General features: G+C 38.8%; 1 protein-coding gene across 5 annotated transcripts in view; it reads left to right on the forward strand.

The window, feature by feature from the left end:
- ADAMTSL1 (ADAMTS like 1) overlaps positions 1-22,604 on the forward strand; it is a 174,854-nt gene that overhangs the window by 46,817 nt on the left and 105,433 nt on the right. For all 5 annotated transcript variants that reach the window (XM_064402840.1, XM_064402841.1, XM_064402843.1 and 2 more), the window contains 3 exons: positions 5,551-5,677; positions 11,410-11,484; positions 14,246-14,403. In XM_064402840.1, the coding sequence (XP_064258910.1) occupies positions 5,551-5,677; positions 11,410-11,484; positions 14,246-14,403 (360 nt within the window). The remainder of the gene's footprint in view (positions 1-5,550; positions 5,678-11,409; positions 11,485-14,245; positions 14,404-22,604) is intronic.

Genomic DNA, 22,604 nt, shown 5'->3' on the forward strand with positions numbered 1-22,604 from the left:
AGCTGTTTCAGCAGTAGCCTGGGGACAAGTAGCATTTCTCAAGTATTTGAACTGTGGAAGATATCTGTTCCTTGATAACACAGATTATGTGACTGTCAAAGCACCAGAAAATCTTTGCTGGCACTGGTATAGCAAAGCTCGGCAGCTGGATCCCCATTGATCCAGCCAACAGAGGACTGACTCCTGCCAACAAAAGAAGCCTGTACAGCCCAAGAGAAGAGAGTTCTGAATAGCAATTTCAAGCATGTCGTGAAGTCACCAGAGCTTACAAAGAGTCGCAGTCAAATGTAATGTGTCACAAGTGTCAATTAAATGCTTTTACAATTAGTGTTTCATGTTCTAGGAGAAAAGAGTAAGTCCAGCAGGCAGAATTTTCTCTTGGTTTCTCAAGGACATTGCTACCTCCTGAGGGAGAGCTGCCTTGATGAATTTTGTGATAGACTGGCCTTTGCAGTCACTTTCTGATGTAGTGTTTTAATATTCTTCAAAAACTGACAAGTCTTTCCCCTGCAACTGCTAAGATATCCAGAACAATAGATGTGATTCTTCTGGAGAAACACAAGTATTTCAGTAATGATCTGCTAAAGAGAAGTAGCTAAAAAAGCAAAGTTAGGGGTTCTTTTCTCCTTCTTCAAGAAATACACGTAAGGACATGTAAGGACAAAGGAGAAACTAATTTTTACTCCAACTCAATATCAATATGTAAACCTAAATGCAGCGAAAACCAAAGTGTAAATGAAATGGTAAATGAATATGAATAATCACAGAAGCTTCTTTTCTTCCTGTTATTGCCTGTTTATAAACTCTTGGAAGTTAGTTCTGTTTGAATGTTGCTTCTTACACAGCAGTAGCCTCTGGACTTTTGTATCATCAGAGGATGAACTACAGGGAGCTTTGTTCATACATCTGTGGACTCTCCTATGGTGGCTCACACAAAAAAAACCTGGTTGGTTAAAAATTACTAAACCTGAAAAATTCAATCTTTTTTTTTTTATCTTGGGAGATTCCTCCTAATTAAATTTGCATGTAACAAGTAAACTTTTCTCCACATCCAAGACTTTAGACCATCTGTAATCCTTATTTAGAAGTGGCACCTTTAAAAATAGTTTAATTTCTATTTTTTTAAATTAATAAAGTTGCTTCAGAGCAACTTTATATTTATTTTTCTCTGAGAGAAAAATAAGAAATAGAAATTTCTCTTCAGTTCCTTCTGCTGCTGGGTGTTTGCTGTTTGCTTCTAGGGCTTTGGCTGAACCATTGATTCCCAAAGTATTGTGTCTGCTCTGCTGGTTGAGTGAGGCTATGTAAGGGTCTTTGTTTAAATATATTAATAGCAGAGATCTCTGGTTACCTGAGAATGATGGGACAGGTACCAAGCAGGATTTGCAGATTGGTTGCAGTGAATTAGTGGTAGATATGGCAACCAGCAGCAACAAATTTACAATCTGGCCAGCCATGTTTCATGTGTTGGAAGGTGTATCTTAGCCACTTCAATGGCTGTATTTAACAACTGGGGTACTCATAAGTAACTGAAGTTTGTTTCTCACTGCCTGAACAGTTGTAAGGTATATTTCTCTTGAATACCAAGCAAGTACACTGATTGCACATGCTACTGGGCCTGCTGTTACCAGCATAGTTACAAATTACCTTGCCATTGTGGAAATCATCTTATGGTCATTGATTGTAGTTGGATTGTGGTGTACCTCCACTGGAATTCCTGGGGACCTGTGGGAGTCATGCCTTGTGCCTGGTGCTGGTCAAGATTGCCTTTGATGGGATAATGTCATGAGGCTGTGCCAGAAAAATGCTGGGGCTGTACAATGTAATCGCAAAGGCATCAGTGCGCTGAAGGGCAGATACCTCATCAGCAGAAGCTGCAAGTCCTCATGTCACAGACACCAACACAGACCCAGTTTGCTGTACAGGCTCAAGCTTGTTCTCTCCCCAGTAAATTGAAGAGTAATGCAGCTCTTCATGCTGATTCTGTAAAACAGGATTTTGAATCCAGTTGAAATGATGGCTCTAATCCAAAACCTTTTCAACTGAGCAGTGACAATCCACACAAGTCCCACACTGAGCCCCACATTAGTATCTATGTGAAGGGCAACTTTGTTTTTCTCAGATTCTCAGAACTTCTTGCGTTTGAACTGCAGACATGCCCCTTGAAAAACAGAGAGATTTATTTATAATTGCCTGGATTTGCAAGCTTGCTTTATTACATTATTTCCTGCCTAGGATTTCTTAATACTGAATAGAAATTATTATGAAAACTTCTTACTTCAGGGCATTTCCAGACTAGCAGGGCTGGAGCAGAACCTGTCATTGCTGGTCCAGTTTTATTTCTGGAAAAATCTGCTAAACTGAGCCAGAGTTCAAGTCCACAAGGGGAACACATGCACTTATAACACTCATGCACGCACTCAATGATTTAGTTCCAACTCCTGTTGTGGGACTTTTAGCCCGATGCTTTTAAGTAACATGCAAGTAGTTGATCTACAAACTTGATAGTCATCTCTTTTCTTGCAGCATCCTGTAAAAATTATTTTGCAATGTGTCTCAAAGTCAGGAATATCGTTATTTTTGTTCTGTCAAACCATGGGCTGTCAAGTGGAGTAAGGGGGGGCTTGGGGGGGGGAAGATGGGGGGAGAGTCAAACTCAGCATGAAGTCTGGGACTTCAGCCTAAAATATAATATGGAATCTTTACCTCTGAGTAGAACTGTGGTACCTTATGCCAGAAAACAATACAGGATTGGCCAACTAGGGATTAGCTGTTATTATTCTGGCTTTTTGTTGCTGGAATTTCTACGCTAAACCCATAAGGAAAATAAAAAATCAGCTCACTTTAGAGGTTGTGAAGAAGGTCTGGGCAGGCAGTTGGTACTCATCTGTGATTTCCTCACTCTGGTACTACATGATTGACAGTTTCCATATTCTGAGAGCCATCCAGAGCTCTGCAAAATCTAGCTGTACTGCTTTAAGGGCATTTAACCTCAACAGTAATGAGCTTCATAGAAGCACCCTTAGAAACACATAAGAGTTTCATCCAAAACTTATCAAACTTATAAGTGCATGTTCTTGATTTTAATGGAGTTTGGATTAGATAGTCAGGGAACTTAATGGAGCTGCTTCTGACATTTTGTGGAGTAACAATGTGCAGTTCAAGCCTCTGACCACACTTCAGCAACTTGAAACTCAAAAGATTTCAGTGTGGAAAGTCTGTGCTTCATTACCCTGCTTTAAGGGGAGGAAGCTTAACATGTAATAGAAATGAGTATGAAAACTGCTTACTTCAAAACATTTCCAGGCACAATTTGTTGTAGTAATCCATTTTCCTTTCTAGTGGAGTCTTCCTTCCCAGTCTTTTATGGATTGAAAAAGACTCATCTCCCTAAACCCCCACGGATATATTGAGATCAGAACTAGAATGCATTGGAAAGGGAAGTTTCTATTCCACAGAAACTTCAGGATTTCAACATTAGATCCAGTTTCAAACCAAGACATGGAGTTGACATTTCAAAGCTTTTTGGAGAGTGAAATATTGCCTAGACTTATGATTCAAAATTGTCATTAAGGTGTTTCAAACTGTGTCCCCCAAACCATTACTATGAGCTGTAGATCGGAGGTACAAGGTATTTCCTTGGCTTACCATGGTATGAAGCAGTGCCTTCCATGGTGCTTATTTTTATGACAAGATCCTCAGCCACTTCTCGTCAGGTGAATAGACCCACACATTGTCTTGGCAGACTTTTCTAGTGCTGCAGACCAAGTCAGTCTACTGTTTTTGGTAGCTGGCCTCACGTAGTATCTTGCATCTTCAACATCCCTGATTATAGCCATTTTAAAACATTCCCTCTGTGTTTTGTTCGTGCTTTCTGGGTAAATGCTGAAAGAAAAAATTGTGCCTTCCTGTTCCTTGTTAACCCTTTGCAGATTTCTGGGTGAGTGGTGACATATTTTCACCTCTTCCATAACCTTTTTTAGTGAGTTTTCTGCAGCCTTGATGGACAGTGAAAATAATATTATGGAAATTACATGTTCTCAACTCAGCTAAACTTTTGTTTCTTCTGTTCAGAGACAAAAGATATTGCTCTGATGAGCTGTGTATTTTTTCAGGAGCACTTCAATATTTCCTTGTCTGATCTTTTGCTGTCACAAAAGTCCAGCCTGCAAAATGTTTTCATGTAAGAGCTACTAAAAACTCATATAAGAGATTGGGAGTAGTGTGTTTCATTTTAAAGCATCAGTGACTCCATTTCAAATACTAGCAACTTTTCTAGTGCCTGTAATCACCTTCAAAAAATGGAAGAATTTCCCTAAGTAACGAGAAATTAAAAGGAGGAGAAGGAGAAGGAGAAGGAGAAGGAGAAGGAGAAGGAGAAGGAGAAGGAGAAGGAGAAGGAGAAGGAGAAGGAGAAGGAGAAGGAGAAGGAGAAGGAGAAGGAGAAGGAGAAGGAGAAGGAGAGAGAAGGAGAGACAAGGAAAAAAGAATAAACTTGGGAATTTTTTTTATTTCAGGCATTGGTTAATCACTCATAAGTTTTTTTCTATGAAAATTTCATACATATTTTCAGAGCTCTGCATATCTATTTAGACAGATAATGTAACACAGTACAGAAAAATGTCTGCAGAGACCTTGGGAACAAATAGGATATTCAATTAATTTCATCAAACTTTTAATTGTATAAAGTTATCTGAGACACTTCCAAATACAGTAAGGTTAATATACATTTTGCACATACCACAGAAATGTTAGTAATTACAAAGGTCCCCATACTTCCACTTTCCTCATACTTCCATTTGAAACACAGCATTTCAACAGAATAAATATTTTTATACTGTACACTGGTAATTGCTTCTTCTCAGAATAACAAGGTTTTTGCGAACTGAGAAACCTAGTTGATCTGTTCAACTCTTAAAATGTTTAACCAAACAATTTACATGTAGGAATGAAGCCAATTTCAGAGCAGGTAATTACATTCATGCAATGACTCTCAATGCCTTTGTTGCAACCATTCCAGCCTTTTTTATCAGATCATTTGCAATTATGAACACAGGCATTGACAGTGTGGGATGGGATTATTGTCAAACATAATTAAAACCACATGGCTTCCCCAGCTGCATAGCAGGTAAAATTTCAGAGCCATGCTGTTATTGATCCATGCTGCTCTTCACTTTTCTCTATCTCTCTGCTTCCTATCTGTCTTTTTGTCTGTTTCAGGCATTTTTCTTTGTGAAAGTCTAAGAAGGGAAATTTCTGATAGGACTCTGACCAAGAAATGTTCACAATGCCCTAAAATAACAACCTCCAACAATACTCTTTTCTTCCTCTGGACTGCAAAAGCCATTGAGTACTAACCTGTTCTCTATCTCTCGCCTGACTTCAGTACACATTGGCAGCCAGATTTGCTCAACCTCTTTCACTGCTAAGGTACTTTATGGCCCTCTAGAGATTCTAAGAGAGAAATTTAGAGTAATTAGTTGCAGAGATGGATTGAGCAGTCAGTTGGTAAGTGCTCACGTTGAACTGCACATCTTTCTTTCTTGCCAGATTGTTGGCTGTGACCACCAGCTGGGAAGTGCTGTCAAGGAAGATAACTGTGGGGTCTGCAATGGAGATGGGTCCACCTGCCGGCTGGTTCGAGGCCAGTATAAGTCCCAGCTCTCCGCAAGTAAACGTAAGCTGTTCCTTCTGGTCGAGTGCCACCTTCCCCTTTTAGTGAAGGTTTCATTTTTTGCAGGCTAGATTTCTCTTTCTCAGCTACCTGAATAATTGTGCTCAGTTAGTCGTCCCCACAGGTGCTTGCCTCTTGGGTTCAAGCAGCCTTGCTCAGACTGTTGGTCAGGTTGTGGGGGTGGACAGAGGCTTGTGGAAAGCTGTCATCAGCATATTCCCCATCTCAGCTATCTGGTTGCTTATGAGGAGCAGGACAGCAGGAGGAGGTGGCTCTTCCAACAGCTCTCTGGCTGTATTAGCTGGCTATGCACAGGACTTAGTGCACACTGCTTTGAGCAGAATGGTTTATGGTGCTCTACAGCAGAGGGAAGCCCTGGGGGGCTGGTGGTGCCAACCTGGTGGAGTGCTGTCTCCAAGGCCTCTTAGCATCACGTGTGCCTGCATGCTCAGCATGGTCACCCAGTTCTGCAGGGAACTGAGGAACTGAATTTGACAGCGAGTGCCCACACAAGCTTGAGAGAGTTGCCTACAGAAAAACATGGCCTTTCCTGCATGCTGACCCAGCTTTAACTGAGAGTGATAAAGTAGCATTAGTGTGCCCCAGTGAGGGGGTTAGTTTATCTCCAGACAGATTTTTTCAAGTTGTTTATAGCACCACAGATGGAGCTATAAAACTTTTGGGGTGGGAGATAGAGTGTGTCTTGTCACTTTGAAGGAAGGGTTAAAAGGTAGGTGTATTTTCATGCCTATGTAGGCACACCTAAGGAATCACATGTGCTAGCCTAAAAACCTGCCCCCAGCCTTAGAGTTTAATCATACCAGCTCTACAATTCTGAAGCAACTTTGCAATTGCTACATAGCGCATGACTTTAAAGATTCAAATAACAGTGCAATAATATCTGTTGAAGACTGTGTGTGTGTGTGTGTGTGTGTGTGTGTGTGTGTATACTTGTGGGTTCTGTAACAGGGAAAGCTGCTTTTTCCAGCTTCTCTATGTCAAAGAGTAACTGCATTGGTGTGGAGCACAGCACACAGAGCAGCTGACAGCTAAGTGCAGGTGTGGCTCTGTGTTTTCTGAGTGAGAGAGAGAGTAGAAGACAAAAAAAAGGAGGAAAGGGAAGGGAAGTTCCAGGAAGGGAAGGGAAGGGCAACTATTTTGTATGAAGGAAAAAAGGAATAATTCTCATAAGAGGGTTCTGATGCAGAATTGTACATTAGAGGACAAAGGAAATAATTCACAAAGATTTAGGAATGGAATTTCACCTCATTGTTAAGTTTTTCGCAATGGACAGGAATAGATTTGGGAATCTACAGGCCATTTGAGACATAATAGTGTTTGTGAATTCCTTTTGGCAAATGTCTTTTTCTGTGGGAGCAATTAATTAGTTTTTAGTTGCTTTGTGGTAAAAAGGTGCTCATCTCTTCTCTACTGAGGATAAAGTCACTAATATATTACGCGCAGGACTAAAATGTTAGTAAAACACAGTGCCTACTTCCAATGGTTTGCTATTAAATGTAAAAAATGTTATATAGTTAATAGAGCGGATGGCAGAGAGCACAATCTTAATCTGAGATAAATGTGAAAAAAAGTTGGAGAATGGATTTCTCAGGCACATTTGCCTGTATATAATTGTTAGGCAGAGCTAGGAAAATTGTAGATTTTGTGTGCAGTCTTTATAATGTGGCATTATTTCCTTCCCTGCTATAAACATACATGTTTATATGCAACACTGTGAACCTTGAATCTGTGAATAGTAAATCTATTTTTTAATTGGGTTTTTAAAAATCTTAAAGACATAGTTATGAATCCCCTTCACGTGTGTGAATAAATATGATTTTTTTTTTTTTTTTTTTTTGCAGTTGACTTCAAATATATGTAAATGTTGTGGAAAGTTGAGATTTTAATTGTTGAAATTCTTTCAAAAATCTATTGTGTTCATTTTCTGCATTTATCTTCCCTAGCTCTGTTGACACTTCATGTGTGTCAGGATCTTGCTTATTTGTCACTGTAAACATAAATACACTTGCAAATCTGTGATCGGGGCCTTATTAATTTTATTTACTCAGTCATTTAATGACTGGAATCACTAGTTGATAGCTAAATTTTAAGTTTTCTTTATAAAATAATCCTGTTTTTTTAGAATTAAGTATATTTTAATCTGTGGTCTAAACAAGGGATTAAAAGACAGACTGCCATGCAGCATTAGAAAAAACACAAAGGTACATCAGCAAGTAAGTATCAACACTGACTAGTTATCTAGCCTCGTTTGGGAGTTTTGTTTCTCTAAGAGTAGTGTTGAATCATGAGGACTGTTCTATGGGTTGGACAGTTGACCTTTACTCCAGAGCTGTCCCAATAGTTTCTGAGGCTGTTTGTATCTCAAAACTATTCAACACAGTCTTGAGATCATCATACTAAAGTAATTTTCTCTTGGTGCTCACATCTGGTTCCCTTATCCCTGTTGTTTATATCATGCAAAGGCATAAGAGAAAGAAATTCACAGACCTTTTAAACACTTAGAATTTCCTACAGAAATAGCTTCTCCACTATTTATAGGGGTAGTACACAAGTTCCAGTGGCCTCAGAGACAGAAACATAGTAGGGCAGGATTTAGTGTGATGCTGAACTCTAACCTACATTTCTAATAAAAACAAAGTACCTGTGTCTGTACTTTTGTAAGACTAATAATAAAAAAAGCTACAAAAACCCTCATTCATTTCAGAAACATTCTTTTTTCTTAGGTGGCTTGGGTGGTTCTTTAGAAGTCTGCAGAAAATACATCTTTCTCTTTTTATTTAGTATCCTCTTTAGGGAACTCTGCATGTTATTCCTAGGAAGATAAGATGCATTTAAGTAGGCTTCTTTGTATTCACCAAGAAGCTAGAGAGTTAGTCCCATAAGTCGTGAATGCATTCTGCTAATCACCCAGTGCAAAGTTGGTATTTCTCTAAAACAGGATTGACATCTACCAGCAGAGTAGTTTAAAAGCCACTAGTAGAAATTATAATGCTGTGTAGATATTCACCTAATTACTGCTGTTATGGCTGTCAAAAATATATGTGGTTCCAGATTTCCACTGAGTATCAGTAGTTATCTGGAGATAGAAAAAACTCAATTTTTCATCATGAGAACTGACAAACCATTTGTCCAAAATCCAAATTAAAAATACAAAACCAGAAGAAACTTCCCTCTCATGGGAGTCTGATGTATGTACATGACATTTAACTATTGCCTAAAACCTTGCACTTTCTTCTCAGCCCTGAGCCACTGTCCTCTCAGTTATACGGGACCTTCCTTTGCTTCCCTATGCATAGTCTCCAGAGAAAACCAACCACCTGTTAAAGCATTCTGTGTGTTTTCCACACAGCTGCTCAACAATCTGTCTCTCTGATTATTGTTGGGGAGAGCTGTGACTAAATGTTAGCCTGCTTACTCTCACGTCTCTTCACAGGAAATGTCTCCTCCTTATCACTGTTAACCTCAGGAAATTATCCTTCAATCCCCACTGCTTCTGCTTTGTGAAAGCAGGAAGAACTGTGATAAGCATAAATCCCACTGAGCTTTGCATTTCACATAAAGCGTGCTAGGATTTCAAATGGAGAGCAAGTACAAGATCAGGTGAAATATAGTCCTAGCAATACCCTGGGGTAGGAGGTGCAGGCTGAGGACATGAGCTCACATGGGCTTTAAACTGTCCAGGTTTTCGGTGACGTGTCAGTGAGTTGTAGCTCTGCAGCACAGAGTGTGTAACTGAGACAGTCAGATACAATAATGGCATGGGACTGTCTTTAAATAAGGCTTGTATAAAGTCCATTAATATTAGGGGTTTTTTTTTAATTGAAGTTACTGTTTTTCCAAATTCAGTCCAAAAAATGCTGCATATATACTGCAAAATGATGTGTCATACTCACATATTTTGTTCCCCAAAATGGATAAAATAATTTATCCTACCGGGTGTCTTGAATCTTAATGCTATAATGGTACCAAGAAAGCAGTATTAGAGTATCAGTATTTAATTATTTTTTAGAAATTGAATATTTGTCTTGCCAAGTAGAAAATTTTAATTATGTATTGATATGAAGGATTCCTAGCTTTACTAATCAGTGAGATATCGGAGAATTAGCAAAACATGTGTTGAGTTTAAGCCCAGGCACAAAAGACTTAGACACTGAAATTTTGGATAGTTTGAGAAAAAATACCAAATCAGAACTTGAAAATGGGACATGGTTCAAAAGTTCCTGAAAATGTGATTGGTCTTTATGTCCACACAAATTTGTGGCACTTAGAGGGACTGCTTACATTCCCACCTCACTTCTGGGGTAGTAAGAGGCAACAAAATTATAAATGTTTCATCCCATAAAGCTTTGAAATAAGAGTATAAAGAATCCCTATGCTGCATTACAGAATTCAAAATTTAAAAGTTCACAGTTTTTGGGATATTACAGGTTGGGATGAATAAATATATTGCTTAAAAGTTTCTGTTTCTCTGGTAGTGTTTCCTCTCTCTGTTGGCTCTCTACCTTTGATATAAAATGACAACATCAACAAGTATTTTGCTAGTGAGTGACAATCCTGTTTAACTGGTTTCCAAGAGTTTTCCTAGTTTGGTCTGGGCAGAAGTGTAAGACCCCAACTCATATACTTGTGTGGATAAAGATAAAATGCTTTTATTGTCTGAGTTGGCCTCACCTGACAAGGCAAAACACTGTTTTGAGAGCAGAGCTGTAGCTCCTGCTAGAAGGCCTTTCATAACGTAGATGTGAGCAGTTCAACAGTGAAAGAGACATTTTCCTCTCACATCTACCACTTTCTCACTCACCCAGAAAAAAATCTTTTTAGGCATGCATACCTTTTCTTTCACAACTTCAGTTACATGGGAAGAAGGCAGAAAGGACAGGGGAAGGTGAATGAAATGTGCTGATTTGTCCAGGTCAGCATTCTCTGGGCAGACCACTTCATAACCTAAGTATAATATTTTGTGTTGTCTTTCTGTGTCTTTGTGTTTCCTTTCAGGACATTACTGAGGTTACTGCCTCTTTAAAAATGAAAACCTAAGTAACTTTCACAGCTGCACATGACCTATATGTTAATTCACACCTCGGTTTAAATGCAGTTGGCAAAGCTTCCAAGGGCTTCATAGGTGCAAGATCCTTCTTTAATGCCTATTTACATGACAGTCTAATGGGCTTCTGCTTTTCCAGGGGCTTTCTGCTAGCAGTGTAGAAAAAGAAGTAGAATTATAACCCTTATGGTCATGAAAATAAGAGGTGTGAAAGGGATACCTGAGAGCAGTAGGGGACCATCACATAACATGGAGAAGCTGTGGAGTTTAAGAGGGAAAATGTCAAGTGAGAAATGGGAAAGCTCTTCTGATTAAAGATCAGAATAATCTTATGCTTCTGTACTTCGCCACAAACACTGATTCAAAATACTTGAGAGTTTTAAGTGGAGTTGTGATGAAATAAGAACTTATTAGTTACTCATGAAAACCATAAATAGTTGTGAAGGAGTTGGGGATAAATAAAATCAACAGGTTTGGATTCTTCTAGCAGAAGGTTCTTACTACATTTAACAAGTTCCTTTTTCAGATTTTTAGTAATAAGTCTTGGCATTTTTAATTGACCCTAAGGTTTTTCTTTTGACTGCCTTGTAAACACATATTTCTATGCTTATTTTAAAACAGATGGGAATTTCCTTGCTTATTTACTCCATGTGTTTTTGCATTCCCACAGTGGATGATACAGTGGTTGCTATTCCCTATGGAAGTAGACAAATTCGCCTCGTGCTGAAAGGACCTGATCATTTATGTAAGTACAAGTTGGTGTACCCTTATTTAAGAGAGTTTTGGTAACCTGCAGTGCTCTGTTTACACTGTGGTGTCTGGTTTCACTCTCTCAGATCACTGATTTCAACACACAGATGAGTCTTGCTCTCAGAAGTTCCCTCAGACCCAGTTATCTCAGTGATACATTTTTTTCAAAGTAGACCTTGGCCAACAGTGCAGAGTTCTTTGGCCCTCCATAATTTTTCAGTTATTTCTGTTTGCTTGTCCTTTGGCTGGCTCAGTTGGTGTCAAGTGCGTTTGTTTAAAATTAATAATGTACATACCACTGAGTGAAGAAATATTGAGAACAGTAAGTGTAATCTTCCCTGCAGCTCAGCTCAGCCACCAAGCTGCTCATGGCTTCAACACATTTCTGTTATGATCTTTCTCTCTCCCCTAGATACACATATACACTCACACCATGTGTGTGCACATGAACACACACACAAAATCACTCTCTAAAGATCTGAAATCACATACAAAAATGAAACCTTGTTCTTTAGCAGTGATACTGCTCCAAGGATTTAAGGCCATGGAATTCTGCTAGCCCATCATTTAGCTTTAGCACTTTCCTGCTTTGTCTGTGTAACCCAGCAGCTGTATATCCCTTTTTTCTGGGAGGAGTCTCAGGCTTTGAGAATATTGTGCTAGACCTGAAGGCAAATCAATTTATTCCACTAATAGAATCTCCTGGACCCCCTTTCTCTCATCTTCCAGTGCAGGGGGCTCTTCACAAGCTGCTTTTTTCCAAAAGTCCTTAGGAATTTTCTGCAGTACAGACCATTTATGTCTTCTGTGTTTGTCAGTGTAGGTACAAACATGAGTGTCAGCAAAGATGTGAAACACCAAATCGTTTCACTGCCTTCATATTTTCTTTCACCCAAAAATTTTATACAGGGTATCAAAATAAGGGATGGCTTACTAGTCCTGTACTACGGCATTGGACTTGTGTTGAGAAAGCACTGGATTCTTCAGATTTAAAGCAGTGGATAAAGACTAGCAAATTACCGGTTATAAACCAAGGAAAAAATATGTTTTTGTTAAAAGTTCAAATGCTGCCTGTACCTCAGCTTTAAGTGGCCCTTTGGGTATTCCTGAGCTGCTCCAGTTATGGCTAATATTATTTTCCCAGTACATGACATGCACTCTTCCTTTCCTTCATGTCTTTTTTTTCTAATATAGACGTTCTCTTCCAAGGTAGAAAATGTTGTACTTGTCTTATTGTTTCAGTGAAATTGAGCTCAGAGAGAAATGAGATTTTAGCTGGAGAGATAGATCTAAAGCTTCAATCAGGCCATATCATATTTCATTACAAAGAGATTTGAATCAGCAAGGTCTGCCTCAGTCACTGGTTGAGATTTAGATTAACTGTGCTGTGTAAATATGAATAAGTCCAAATATATCTCTTTCTTGTTTCAGATGTCTCCATTAATCTTTCTGTTCACCCATCAAAGGATTTTATATATGTATGAGCTACAGTCAGTTTCAGGGGGAGGCAGTATTTTCCCCTGTGAACTTTGGTTGTGGGAGAAGTCAACAGGAGGCTGATTATATATACACAAGTCTTAAAACCATCTTTATTCCTGATGCATGCAGCCTTGCCAAAAACAAATAGATGGCCAAGTGCATAACAAAGGAGGAGACTGGTCTCACTGAAAACCAAAGAATTCATCATTACAGTGAAAATTCTTAGTGTACTGCCTCGGCAACTTCTTTCCTTAATTAGTTCCCTTAATCCGTAATGAAAAGCAGTCTAATTGCTGCAATTACATTTTTTGTTCCCTAATTAGCAACCCAATAGATGCAAATAAAAGCTTTTTTTTTTAACTTGTCTTTGAAAATATATCTCTATCATAGATTAATAGTATGCCTTAGCTGCCTCATTGTGTTGGAGTTTTTCTGCCTATATTCATAAATATATGTGAAAGGTTTGCAGCTTTCCAGTCTTTCATGATGAAAGGCCCTGTTGTTTTTCAATAACTACCAGAAACAATTTTCTGGTGAATGTGCTGTAAAGCATAATCTGGAGTTGGTAGGGAGGCCAGCTGAATGGTGAAACAGACTTAGTTTCTGACTGCTGACTTGTATTTAAGAAATTATCATTACTTTTAATATGACAATCAGAAGTAGCTACTACAAAACAATATCGGAATTAATGCCATTTTGGGGAACTGTGAATACAGAGAGAGACAGATGGAGAACTCAGGAGGGTTCAGCACCCACCTTCCCCTTCTACTCCTCTGGGATGGGTCAGACTGCTTCTGGAGAGGAAATGGGATTGCTGCCATACTGATCTTTCTTTCCTGGATATCCTGCTTTCAGTTAATTGTCTACCACAACAACATGTGGTTAGTGACCCACCTTTGAACTGAAACAGGGTACAGCAACTTAGCAGTGCTCACGGGCCAAGGTCTGAGTCACGCTCCACACAGGAGCGTGACTTACTGAGGGTGAGTTAAACCACAGCAAATATGCCTAACAAGGAATGGATTAGTATGTCTGGAAGAGAGTAAAAATATGACCTATGGGTGAGGAGGGAATGTGAGCTAAAAATCCAGGGGTTGAACAGAGAAAAAAAGCAGATGGAAGAAAAAAGAAAAGTGTGCAAATGTGAATAACTATGGGAAAAGAGTTGCAATATTACTAATTTTTGCTGGTTTGGGTTGTTTTTTGGGTTTTTTTTTCTTCTCTCACTTCAAATTGCAATGCTTTGGTTTCCTGACTTTTTTTTTCCTGCTTGTCAGATTTGGAAACTAAGACTCTCCAAGGTGTGAAGAGTGAAAACAGCCTCAGCACCACTGGCTCCTTCCTTGTAGAAAATTCTAGCATTGATTTCCAGAAGTTTCCTGACAAGGAGATCTTAAGAATATCTGGGCCTCTCTCTGCAGACTTTACTATCAAGGTGAGGGTCATTGGTCATGGACATCTTAGAGCAACATAAAGTAAGACAAGATGTACTAGGAAGGTGAAAGAGATTTTTCTAGATCTTCATTTTCTAGTAGATGTTTATCACAAAGCCTAATGCAAGCTATCTCTTGAACTCTACATGTAATTCTTTATGGTATATCTGATGAAAACCTCACTGGAACTTCTGAGGAGAGAAAGACTGCCTTTATGTCATGAAAGGTATAGCCAATATATACCCTAAAAAGAAAAGATGAACTCATTTCAAGAAAGACAGATTATTTTCTACATGCACTACTGAGGTACTTATAAATCAATGACATGCAGTTATCTTTGTCTGTGATAAGTAGAAAGATACATCTTTGGCCCATAGTTTGTTGGCTGTATACTAATGTAGTTGCACAGAAGACTGAAAGAAAGTGAAAAGTCCCCAAGCTCTAAAATAAATGGGATAACTTTGCTTGAGAAGTCATGGCATCATCTTGAAGTTCTACTTTTTGTGGTACTGGCAATGAGAGGAAAATTGTTCCTTCCCATTAGAGCATTTCTATTTTTCCAGGTAATATAAAACATATTGCTGGAAGCAATGCATACATTCTGTGGGAGAACAAACATACAAAAATGAACATTTTGAAGTTGCAATAAAATAAATCCTTTTCCAGTAGGTCCAAGGAACCTGAAGGATTTCAGCTGTAAAACTGCAAAACCTGTATCATGTCCAGGATCATGCAAATTTTTCACTTTCAGCCCCAGAGGCAGATGACATTTGCTTTAACCTTAAGCTAATGGCAGCTAGAGGTTTGAACAGTGAACTGGAAAACGTCCTAAGTGATTGTCCTGAGTTCAGCTGAGCTGTGCTGGAATGTGTTACTTTGGGAAGTAGTACAGTCTTGTAGACTGTGCCCTGTCCATCGTGGTATGTTAGCAGCTGAAAAAGCAAATTAAAATTTTCAGAACTCATTCACAAGGAGAAGCCTGGACTAAGGAATATGTTCCTTCCTCTTTGAATGGCAGAACAAAAATGCCTTGCTAAAATAGATACTGTTCAATGCAAAATATCTAAAACTCATTTACCTCTTTTACAGATGATACAGAGATGGCAAGCATCAGTGCAATGTAAACCGTATTTGTCACTTTGTTTTATTTCTGTTGTCTGTGAATTTCTGGCAGCCTAGTTATAATATGTTTGTGGGAAACAGCTAATTACATAGACCAGTTGTCCTGCAGTGGCAACAGGAGGGTTGTACTCTCTTCCCTATCTTTCCACTGTTGTCTTTTGTGACAGGGAAAATACTTTTATCCCTTAGTGCTTGCATTTTCTTCTCTATCAAAGCAAGGTGAGACGTGATGATTAAATCAAAGAAGTACTCTGTATAAATGATGACAGTCTGACCAGTATGAGTCTATAAGTTGGCTAGGCATGGGCAGAACAGACTGCTGAATTGAGGTGAAACTATTTTGAGTTCTGCTATATGTTTGTAACTTTGAAAGTCAGAGTAACGTGACTCATTAGGTGTTAAATCTGTTGTCTTTTGTGGATATAGAAAAATACATCAAAACACCCAACCCATTGTTCATGGTTGTAAGATCTTTTCTAAGATTAGGATTAAATTTTGCATTGGATTAGGCACTAAAAAATTCTCTTCTCTTGAGTCACAGCTCATTTTTAATCAACAGCTATATAAGATTCTTTGGCTAGTACTTCATGCAACACAGATATTATTCTGAACTATTAAATTATTTTTCTAACAAGGTTTTTTTTCTTCTGGATATTTACTTTGTTAGATTTTACCAGATAAAAGCATGCACAGATGCGTGTACAACTGCATGCAATCCAAGATGCTACCTCTCAGTTATATCAGGCTTGGAAATTGTTTTTCATACTTGCTTTATCCATGATGATTTCCCCTTCAGATTTTGAAGTTAAAATACTTTTCTTTGAAAAAAATCACATTAAGTATTTCTCTGTGATATTAGTAAGCTTTCCTTGCAAAGTGGGATCTCTTTGGGTGTCAAGATTTGCTTTCCTGGGCCAAGGCAGATTTTTATGCAAACAGATCTAAGTGAATTTGAAGATGTAGCAGAACTACAGTGTCCTGGTTCAGGGCAAATTTGGGAGAGAACCCCTAAATGGGTTCCTCTAGAAAAGCAGATTCAATTGGCCCCTCCCCCAGCTGGTTTGGGAGAAAGACTTCTTTGGATAAAAGTGGAATAAAACCTGTTTATTAAACAATAAAACCCAAACAATATCAAACAATAAAACCTCTTGCTGCTCCAAAAGAGATGGCAAGCTCAGAACAGTCCCCTCCTTGGGCTGCAGCTCGGCTCACTCAGTCTCTGGTCAGTCCCTCTGGCGCTGGAGACGCCGCGGCCCAGGCCCAGCCCCGTGGCCACAGGTGGAGCTGCTGGTGCTCTGCTGGTGTTCAGGCCAGAGCAGGTTTGAACAGGTCCAAGAAAAAGAAAAACAGCAGTCCAGGGAACTTCTCTGCCTCAGCTAGCTAAAACTAACTAAAAGGAAAGGAGAGCTGTGTCCCGCTGTCTGTCCATCCACAAACAACACAGTCTAGGAACAGGAATGTGGAGGAATGAGTGCAGTGTCTGAAAACAAACTGCACGATTCTTCCCTCCCCTCTTAACTCACTGCAACAAGTCTTAAAGGTGCGTAACTTATTATTCAGCATAAACAGAACAAGACGATTGGCAATAAAAGCATCATATAGTTAACCCAGGACATACAGTTTTAGAATCATTGTTCCCAGAATTATTCTTGAAATCCTTTTCACTTGAACCTGAATGCTCTTATTCAGACAGGTCAGGTTAGACGCCTGGATATAATTCAGAAGTAGAAACTCAGTGTGAGAGTTGACACTTAATTTTCTTTATTGTTAACACAAAGTGCATTAAAATTGCAAGAAGAAACCTCATGCTGTTCCTGGAGGAGCCGAGTTGTATAATTACTGGATTGCTTTACTGTGTAATAATCAATGACACATTCCTCCTGTGCAAAACTTTGCAATCTTTTCACAAGATGTGTAAATAGTAGTGTATTTAAAAGAAAAGTAGTGTATTTAAAAGAAAACGTTGTTATCACAAAATTGAAGCAGTTGCAAAGCTATTCATGTTCTTATTTTTTAGACTGATCATTTTGAGAATTATAAGTCTCCACTGTAAACTTTAATTTTTGAAAGGCAAAAGACCTAGCAAATGTGCCAGTAAACTTAAATCCCACTAGAACTGCTTTTCCTAAATTCTGATGATTTCTCTGTTTTGATGTTTTCAGTACAAAATTCTGGTTCACATGAATAGAAGTGCCTCTTTCCTGTAAGAAAAATGTGTTGTGTTTGACATAATCCTGAATAAATGAAGGTCCATTTTCATTTGGAAATCTGTTTCTGTGGTCTAGAGATAAGAGCAGTAATATAACACAGGGGGGCATGCCTTTTACACCAGAGCTGCCCCTGACCTGCTCTGTTGCTGGTGTTATGTTTGTTCACTTGTCTGTGCTAAAACATCTCCTCTGTTAGTGTACATTTCAGACCCTAAACAGAGAATCTTGGGGTACTCAGTTCATGTCACGCATCTGCTCTCCTTTGAGCAGGATGAAGCAGTACTGTAAGACAGGGTCTACAGCTGGCCATATAATGAGAGCAGATATCACCCGATGACTGTAAATATGAGATGTATTAGTGGCAGGCTTACAGGAACCACCAGTAGCAGCTGCCAGTGAAGAGTGGGGCTGGCAAAGCACAGCCTGTTGGGATCTGCTTCACAAGCTGATTGTTGTATGGCAAGGACCTTAATCCTGTGGCTGAGGTGTGAGCCAGCAAAGACCAGTGGGTTGAAAACAAGGTGTAGTGAAGGGTATTATCTAGGCTTGGGTTTGGTTTGGAGGATAAATAATTGTAGGCCTAGATCTAGGCTGGACTATGTTTATGTTGGTTTTAAATGCCATATATTGATGAGGTAGTCATAGTGTTTGCCCAGACCAAGTCCTTTGCATGAGGGGTGCATAAAGTTGAAATGCACAAATGTTTGTCTGGAGGCTTTTAGAGCTATTTAGATTAGGATTGCATTGTATTGGTTGTCTTTTTGTAGTGCTAGGACTGACAAGCCTTGGCTAAGTGCTGCTGCCAGGAGAGTGTCTGGTCCTTTTTTTTTGTGCTGGTGGCTGGGGTGTGCTGCTGGCTGATTAAGAAATGGAATGGACTGGGTTCGCTTGGGCAGAGTTACTGCTGAATTCAGGGCTTTGGCCACCAATTGTCCAAAAAGTCATAAAATGCATCTCATAAGTGGATGCTGAATTACAGAACTCTAGAGCTAGCCAGACAGCTGTTGGCTCAGCTGCAATCTAGCACTGGAAGAAAGTGCTGGTGAGATACAAGCATTTGATAATAGTCCAGGTTAGCAAAAGAAAATAAGGTTGGGACTTGGTCTACACTTCCTGGGACTTGCAAGGGCATGCAGGAGATAATGAATGTACAGGCAGCCAGCTGGCAGAGAAGTTGATGTACCTTGTCAGTCTAGGGCCAGGATTGGATTAAATGTTACTTTGAGCAAGGAGCACACAGTGATTTACTTTGTGGCATGAAACAATTTATTTCAGCGCTTGTTTTAAGGCAGAGGCCAAATGATGCAAATTTGCTCGAGCAGCAAAGAGCTACTGTTTATAGTTCACATATTGTTGGATATTTGAGGTATTATCATATTAGAATTGGAAGTGAAGACAGTAAGGGTCTTCTGTGCAATTTAGTTCTGATGCTGGCAGAGGTTTCCATAAGACATTGTATCTCATATTTGGGAGAAGGCTTCCTATCAGGTGGGAAGTGGTGAAGAATCTTGGAAGCACTGACAGCTTGGGGTTAAGATGGTGCTCCTGGAAACTGATGAGATAGAATTAAGGCTGAGTAGACAGAAATAGTAATAGTTAAAGTTTAATGTAACTGATTCAGTTTTTGGGTATCTAGAAGAGATCAATGGAATATTGTCAATTTGTTGTAAAGCAGAAGTACCTCTTGAGATATCTGTCTCCCTGAAGTCATTTTGGCACACTGCAGATTGGATTTAGCTGGAAGCATGTCTGTATCAATGGGTTTTATAAACCTATGTTTGCATTCAATGCTTCTTTTCCTAGTAATAGTCATAAAAATCACCTAATCTGATCTCCTGACATCCAAAAAATATACAATTTTTGTAATAATTTCTAGTAATAAACTCACAAGTAATGACCAGCCTGAAAAGAGATGGGGGTCAGTCTCTTCTCCTATGTAACAAGTAATAGGACAGAAGGAAATGGCCTACTGTTCTGCCAGGGGAACTATAGATTGAATACTAGAAAAAATTTCATCACCAAAAGGCTGATTAAGTATTGGAACAGGCTGCCCAGGGGAGTAGTGGAAGTACCCATACTGGAATTGTTCAAAAACTGAGTAAATGTGCTTAGAGACATGGTGTAGTGGTGAACTTGGTGGTGTCAAGTTAGTGGTTGGACTGGATGATCTTAGAGGTCTTCTCTAACCTTAATAGTTGCTTGATTCTGTACACATAATAATCAGGACAAATGGATTTTACCTGGCTGTGTACTTTTCTCTCCATTTTTCTTCCTTTCTGCAAAATTCTATTGATATTTTTAACTGATGCTGCACCTGAGCTGATATTTTCAGAGGAATATCTAAAATAACCCTATTATAATTCTGAAGAGTAAAAGCTAATCTGGACAACAGTTTAATATATAATTAGCATATATAATTAACTGGGGCTTCCCATAGATATTATTTCTTTTTTTACTGAACTCAAATTTTAGTCTGTCAAAACTTTGGGTGCTTTCACAGATGGTTTCCATTTTAGGCACCATCCATAAGCTTTTTCATTAGCAAACTTGGTAAGCTCATGATTGAGCCTTTATCCTGCTCATCTGTGCATCTGGCTAACAGCTCATGCTGTAGCACATATCCCTGAGAAATTCCACATCCTTCATCCATTGCAAGAGCAGGTTATTTGACTGTTATTTGTTACCCAGTCATCAGTTCGTGGGAAGATCTTCTAGGAGGATCTGTCTAGGACCTTTGTTGATGGACCAAGAAAAAAACCTAGAATAATGAAACTACCTTTATGGGTTTGTTTGTTTCTTTTTTTTTTTAACAAAGTGTTCAGGAAAATTATCTTTCTCAGAATACTATTGAAATTGTGTTTTCTTTTTACATTCTATCTACTCACCCAATAACTGAGCTAGAAGATATTGGACTGAAGTTTTCTCATGAGTCATGAAGTGACTTCTGAAAACTGTTAAAAATTTCTATCTATATTTATGTGTTTTAAACACACTTTATGCAGGTAAGTAGACTGAATATGATCAAATGTGATTTATATTTGTGGTTCCTGTGCTCAACCAGTACATCATTTGAAAGTACCGGGTGGCTGCTGTTTGGATCTGAAGATGTATTGCCATTAATTGTATGTACTTCTTTGAAATACTGCTGATCTGAAACGTACTGGCAGGTATTAAGGCAGTGGAGACAGTTTCTTAGGTATGTACTTGCTATTCCTCTGAAAAAGTGCTATTTGTAATTTTTTTTATTTTCTTATTCTGTAACTTTTGTTTACCTATATATCTCAAAAATCAGTCACATTTAGTGCTGTGAAATCTTGTTGCCAACCTTGTTCATTTTCCACAATTTTAATAATTTGTGTGTCTATGGCAAAAAATGCCCTTTCAATTTGTTAGTTTTATTTTTATACAGTATCTGTCACAATAGGATCCTCTTTTTACATTGATTTATTGGATATTGTTATTAATAAATGAAATTTCATAAATATTCTGCAGTGATGATTAAATTGGCTTGTTTGAAGGTGATTTCTGTTACCAGGGTTGTTGATGGTGCTGAAATGGTCTTTCCACAATGACTGGAATGTTGGTATCAAAGCAGAGACCGCAGCACATCTGGTTTGGTGTATTTGGGGTTGCATTTGGTTCCATGGAACAATTTTGGTCTTCTCATTTGAGAAACATCCATATTTGTTGTACTTACTAGTGGATTCTCTGCAGGTGGTTAATTGTTATAGCTGCTACTGCTGGTTCCATTACTGCCGGCTATCCTAGCCAATCCACTGCAGTGATTGTCTCTTTTTTTCTTCTTTTGGGCAGAATAATGGAACTGGTGAAATACTTGAACCTTCTAGTTTTCTGTTTTGGCTTTGTGAGAGAATTAATCTAAAGGTTTTTTAAAGATTTATCACCTAAAGGAATACTGTTTAATCCAAGATTGAGGCAGGATGAGCACGTTTGAGTCAGAGATACTTTGTAAAATATGTAAATCAGTGACAGGGTAATTTCAGGGTGATTTCTCTCACTGATTTAAAGGCTTAAATTGGCAAGCAACAGATGGAGCTGATTTCATAAGAGGGACAATCCTAAAACCAAACTGATCCAACACAGGACTATCACAGTCAGGGGATGTGAATGCAGAAGAGGACTGCAGATATGATCCCTGGACCTTGAGGGCAGAGATCCTTTCAGCATTCCAAGAGAATGACAAGGCAAACTCAGAGGTGTTATGGGGTAGCTCTGTCTTAAAACATATACTTGAAAGCCTTCAGCATCTCTCATTATTTACATTTTGTGTACTTTTTGTGTTATTTTAAACAATCTTGTAAACTTGTTTTCCCATGGCAATGTCTGGCTTCTATTTCCTTCAAGAACAAATTATTAATAGCAACAAATCTCTCATACATCCTCTTTTATTTTTCAGTGCAAGATATCACTACATACAACCTGCAATACTCAAGAACTCTTGGTAGAGTATTTTTTATACTGACATGAGAAACACAAAATTACATTTGTCAGATTTCTCATTAATTACTTTCATTAGTATCAATCTGATGATTTGGTATGTGAAACTTGCAGAATGCATTCAGGATCAGAATCAGAACCAGAATAATAATATGGTAGAATCCATTAGAATTTTTCTAATAAGCATGGTGGCATGGAGCTAGCTCATTGCAGACCACATCAAGTTGTGTAAGACAAAATTTGCTGGAGCATTTCCAGAGGAGGACAACAAAGCTGGTGAACGGCCTAGAGAATAAGTCCTACAAGGAGTGGCTGAGGGACCTGTTTAGCCTGGAGAGGAGGAGGCTTATCACTCTCTGTGACTGCCTGAAAGGAGGCTGGACCCAGGTTGGGGTTGGTCTCTTCTCACAGGC

The sequence above is a fragment of the Passer domesticus genome, chromosome Z (assembly GCF_036417665.1).
Source record: "Passer domesticus isolate bPasDom1 chromosome Z, bPasDom1.hap1, whole genome shotgun sequence".
Lineage (NCBI taxonomy): Eukaryota > Metazoa > Chordata > Aves > Passeriformes > Passeridae > Passer > Passer domesticus.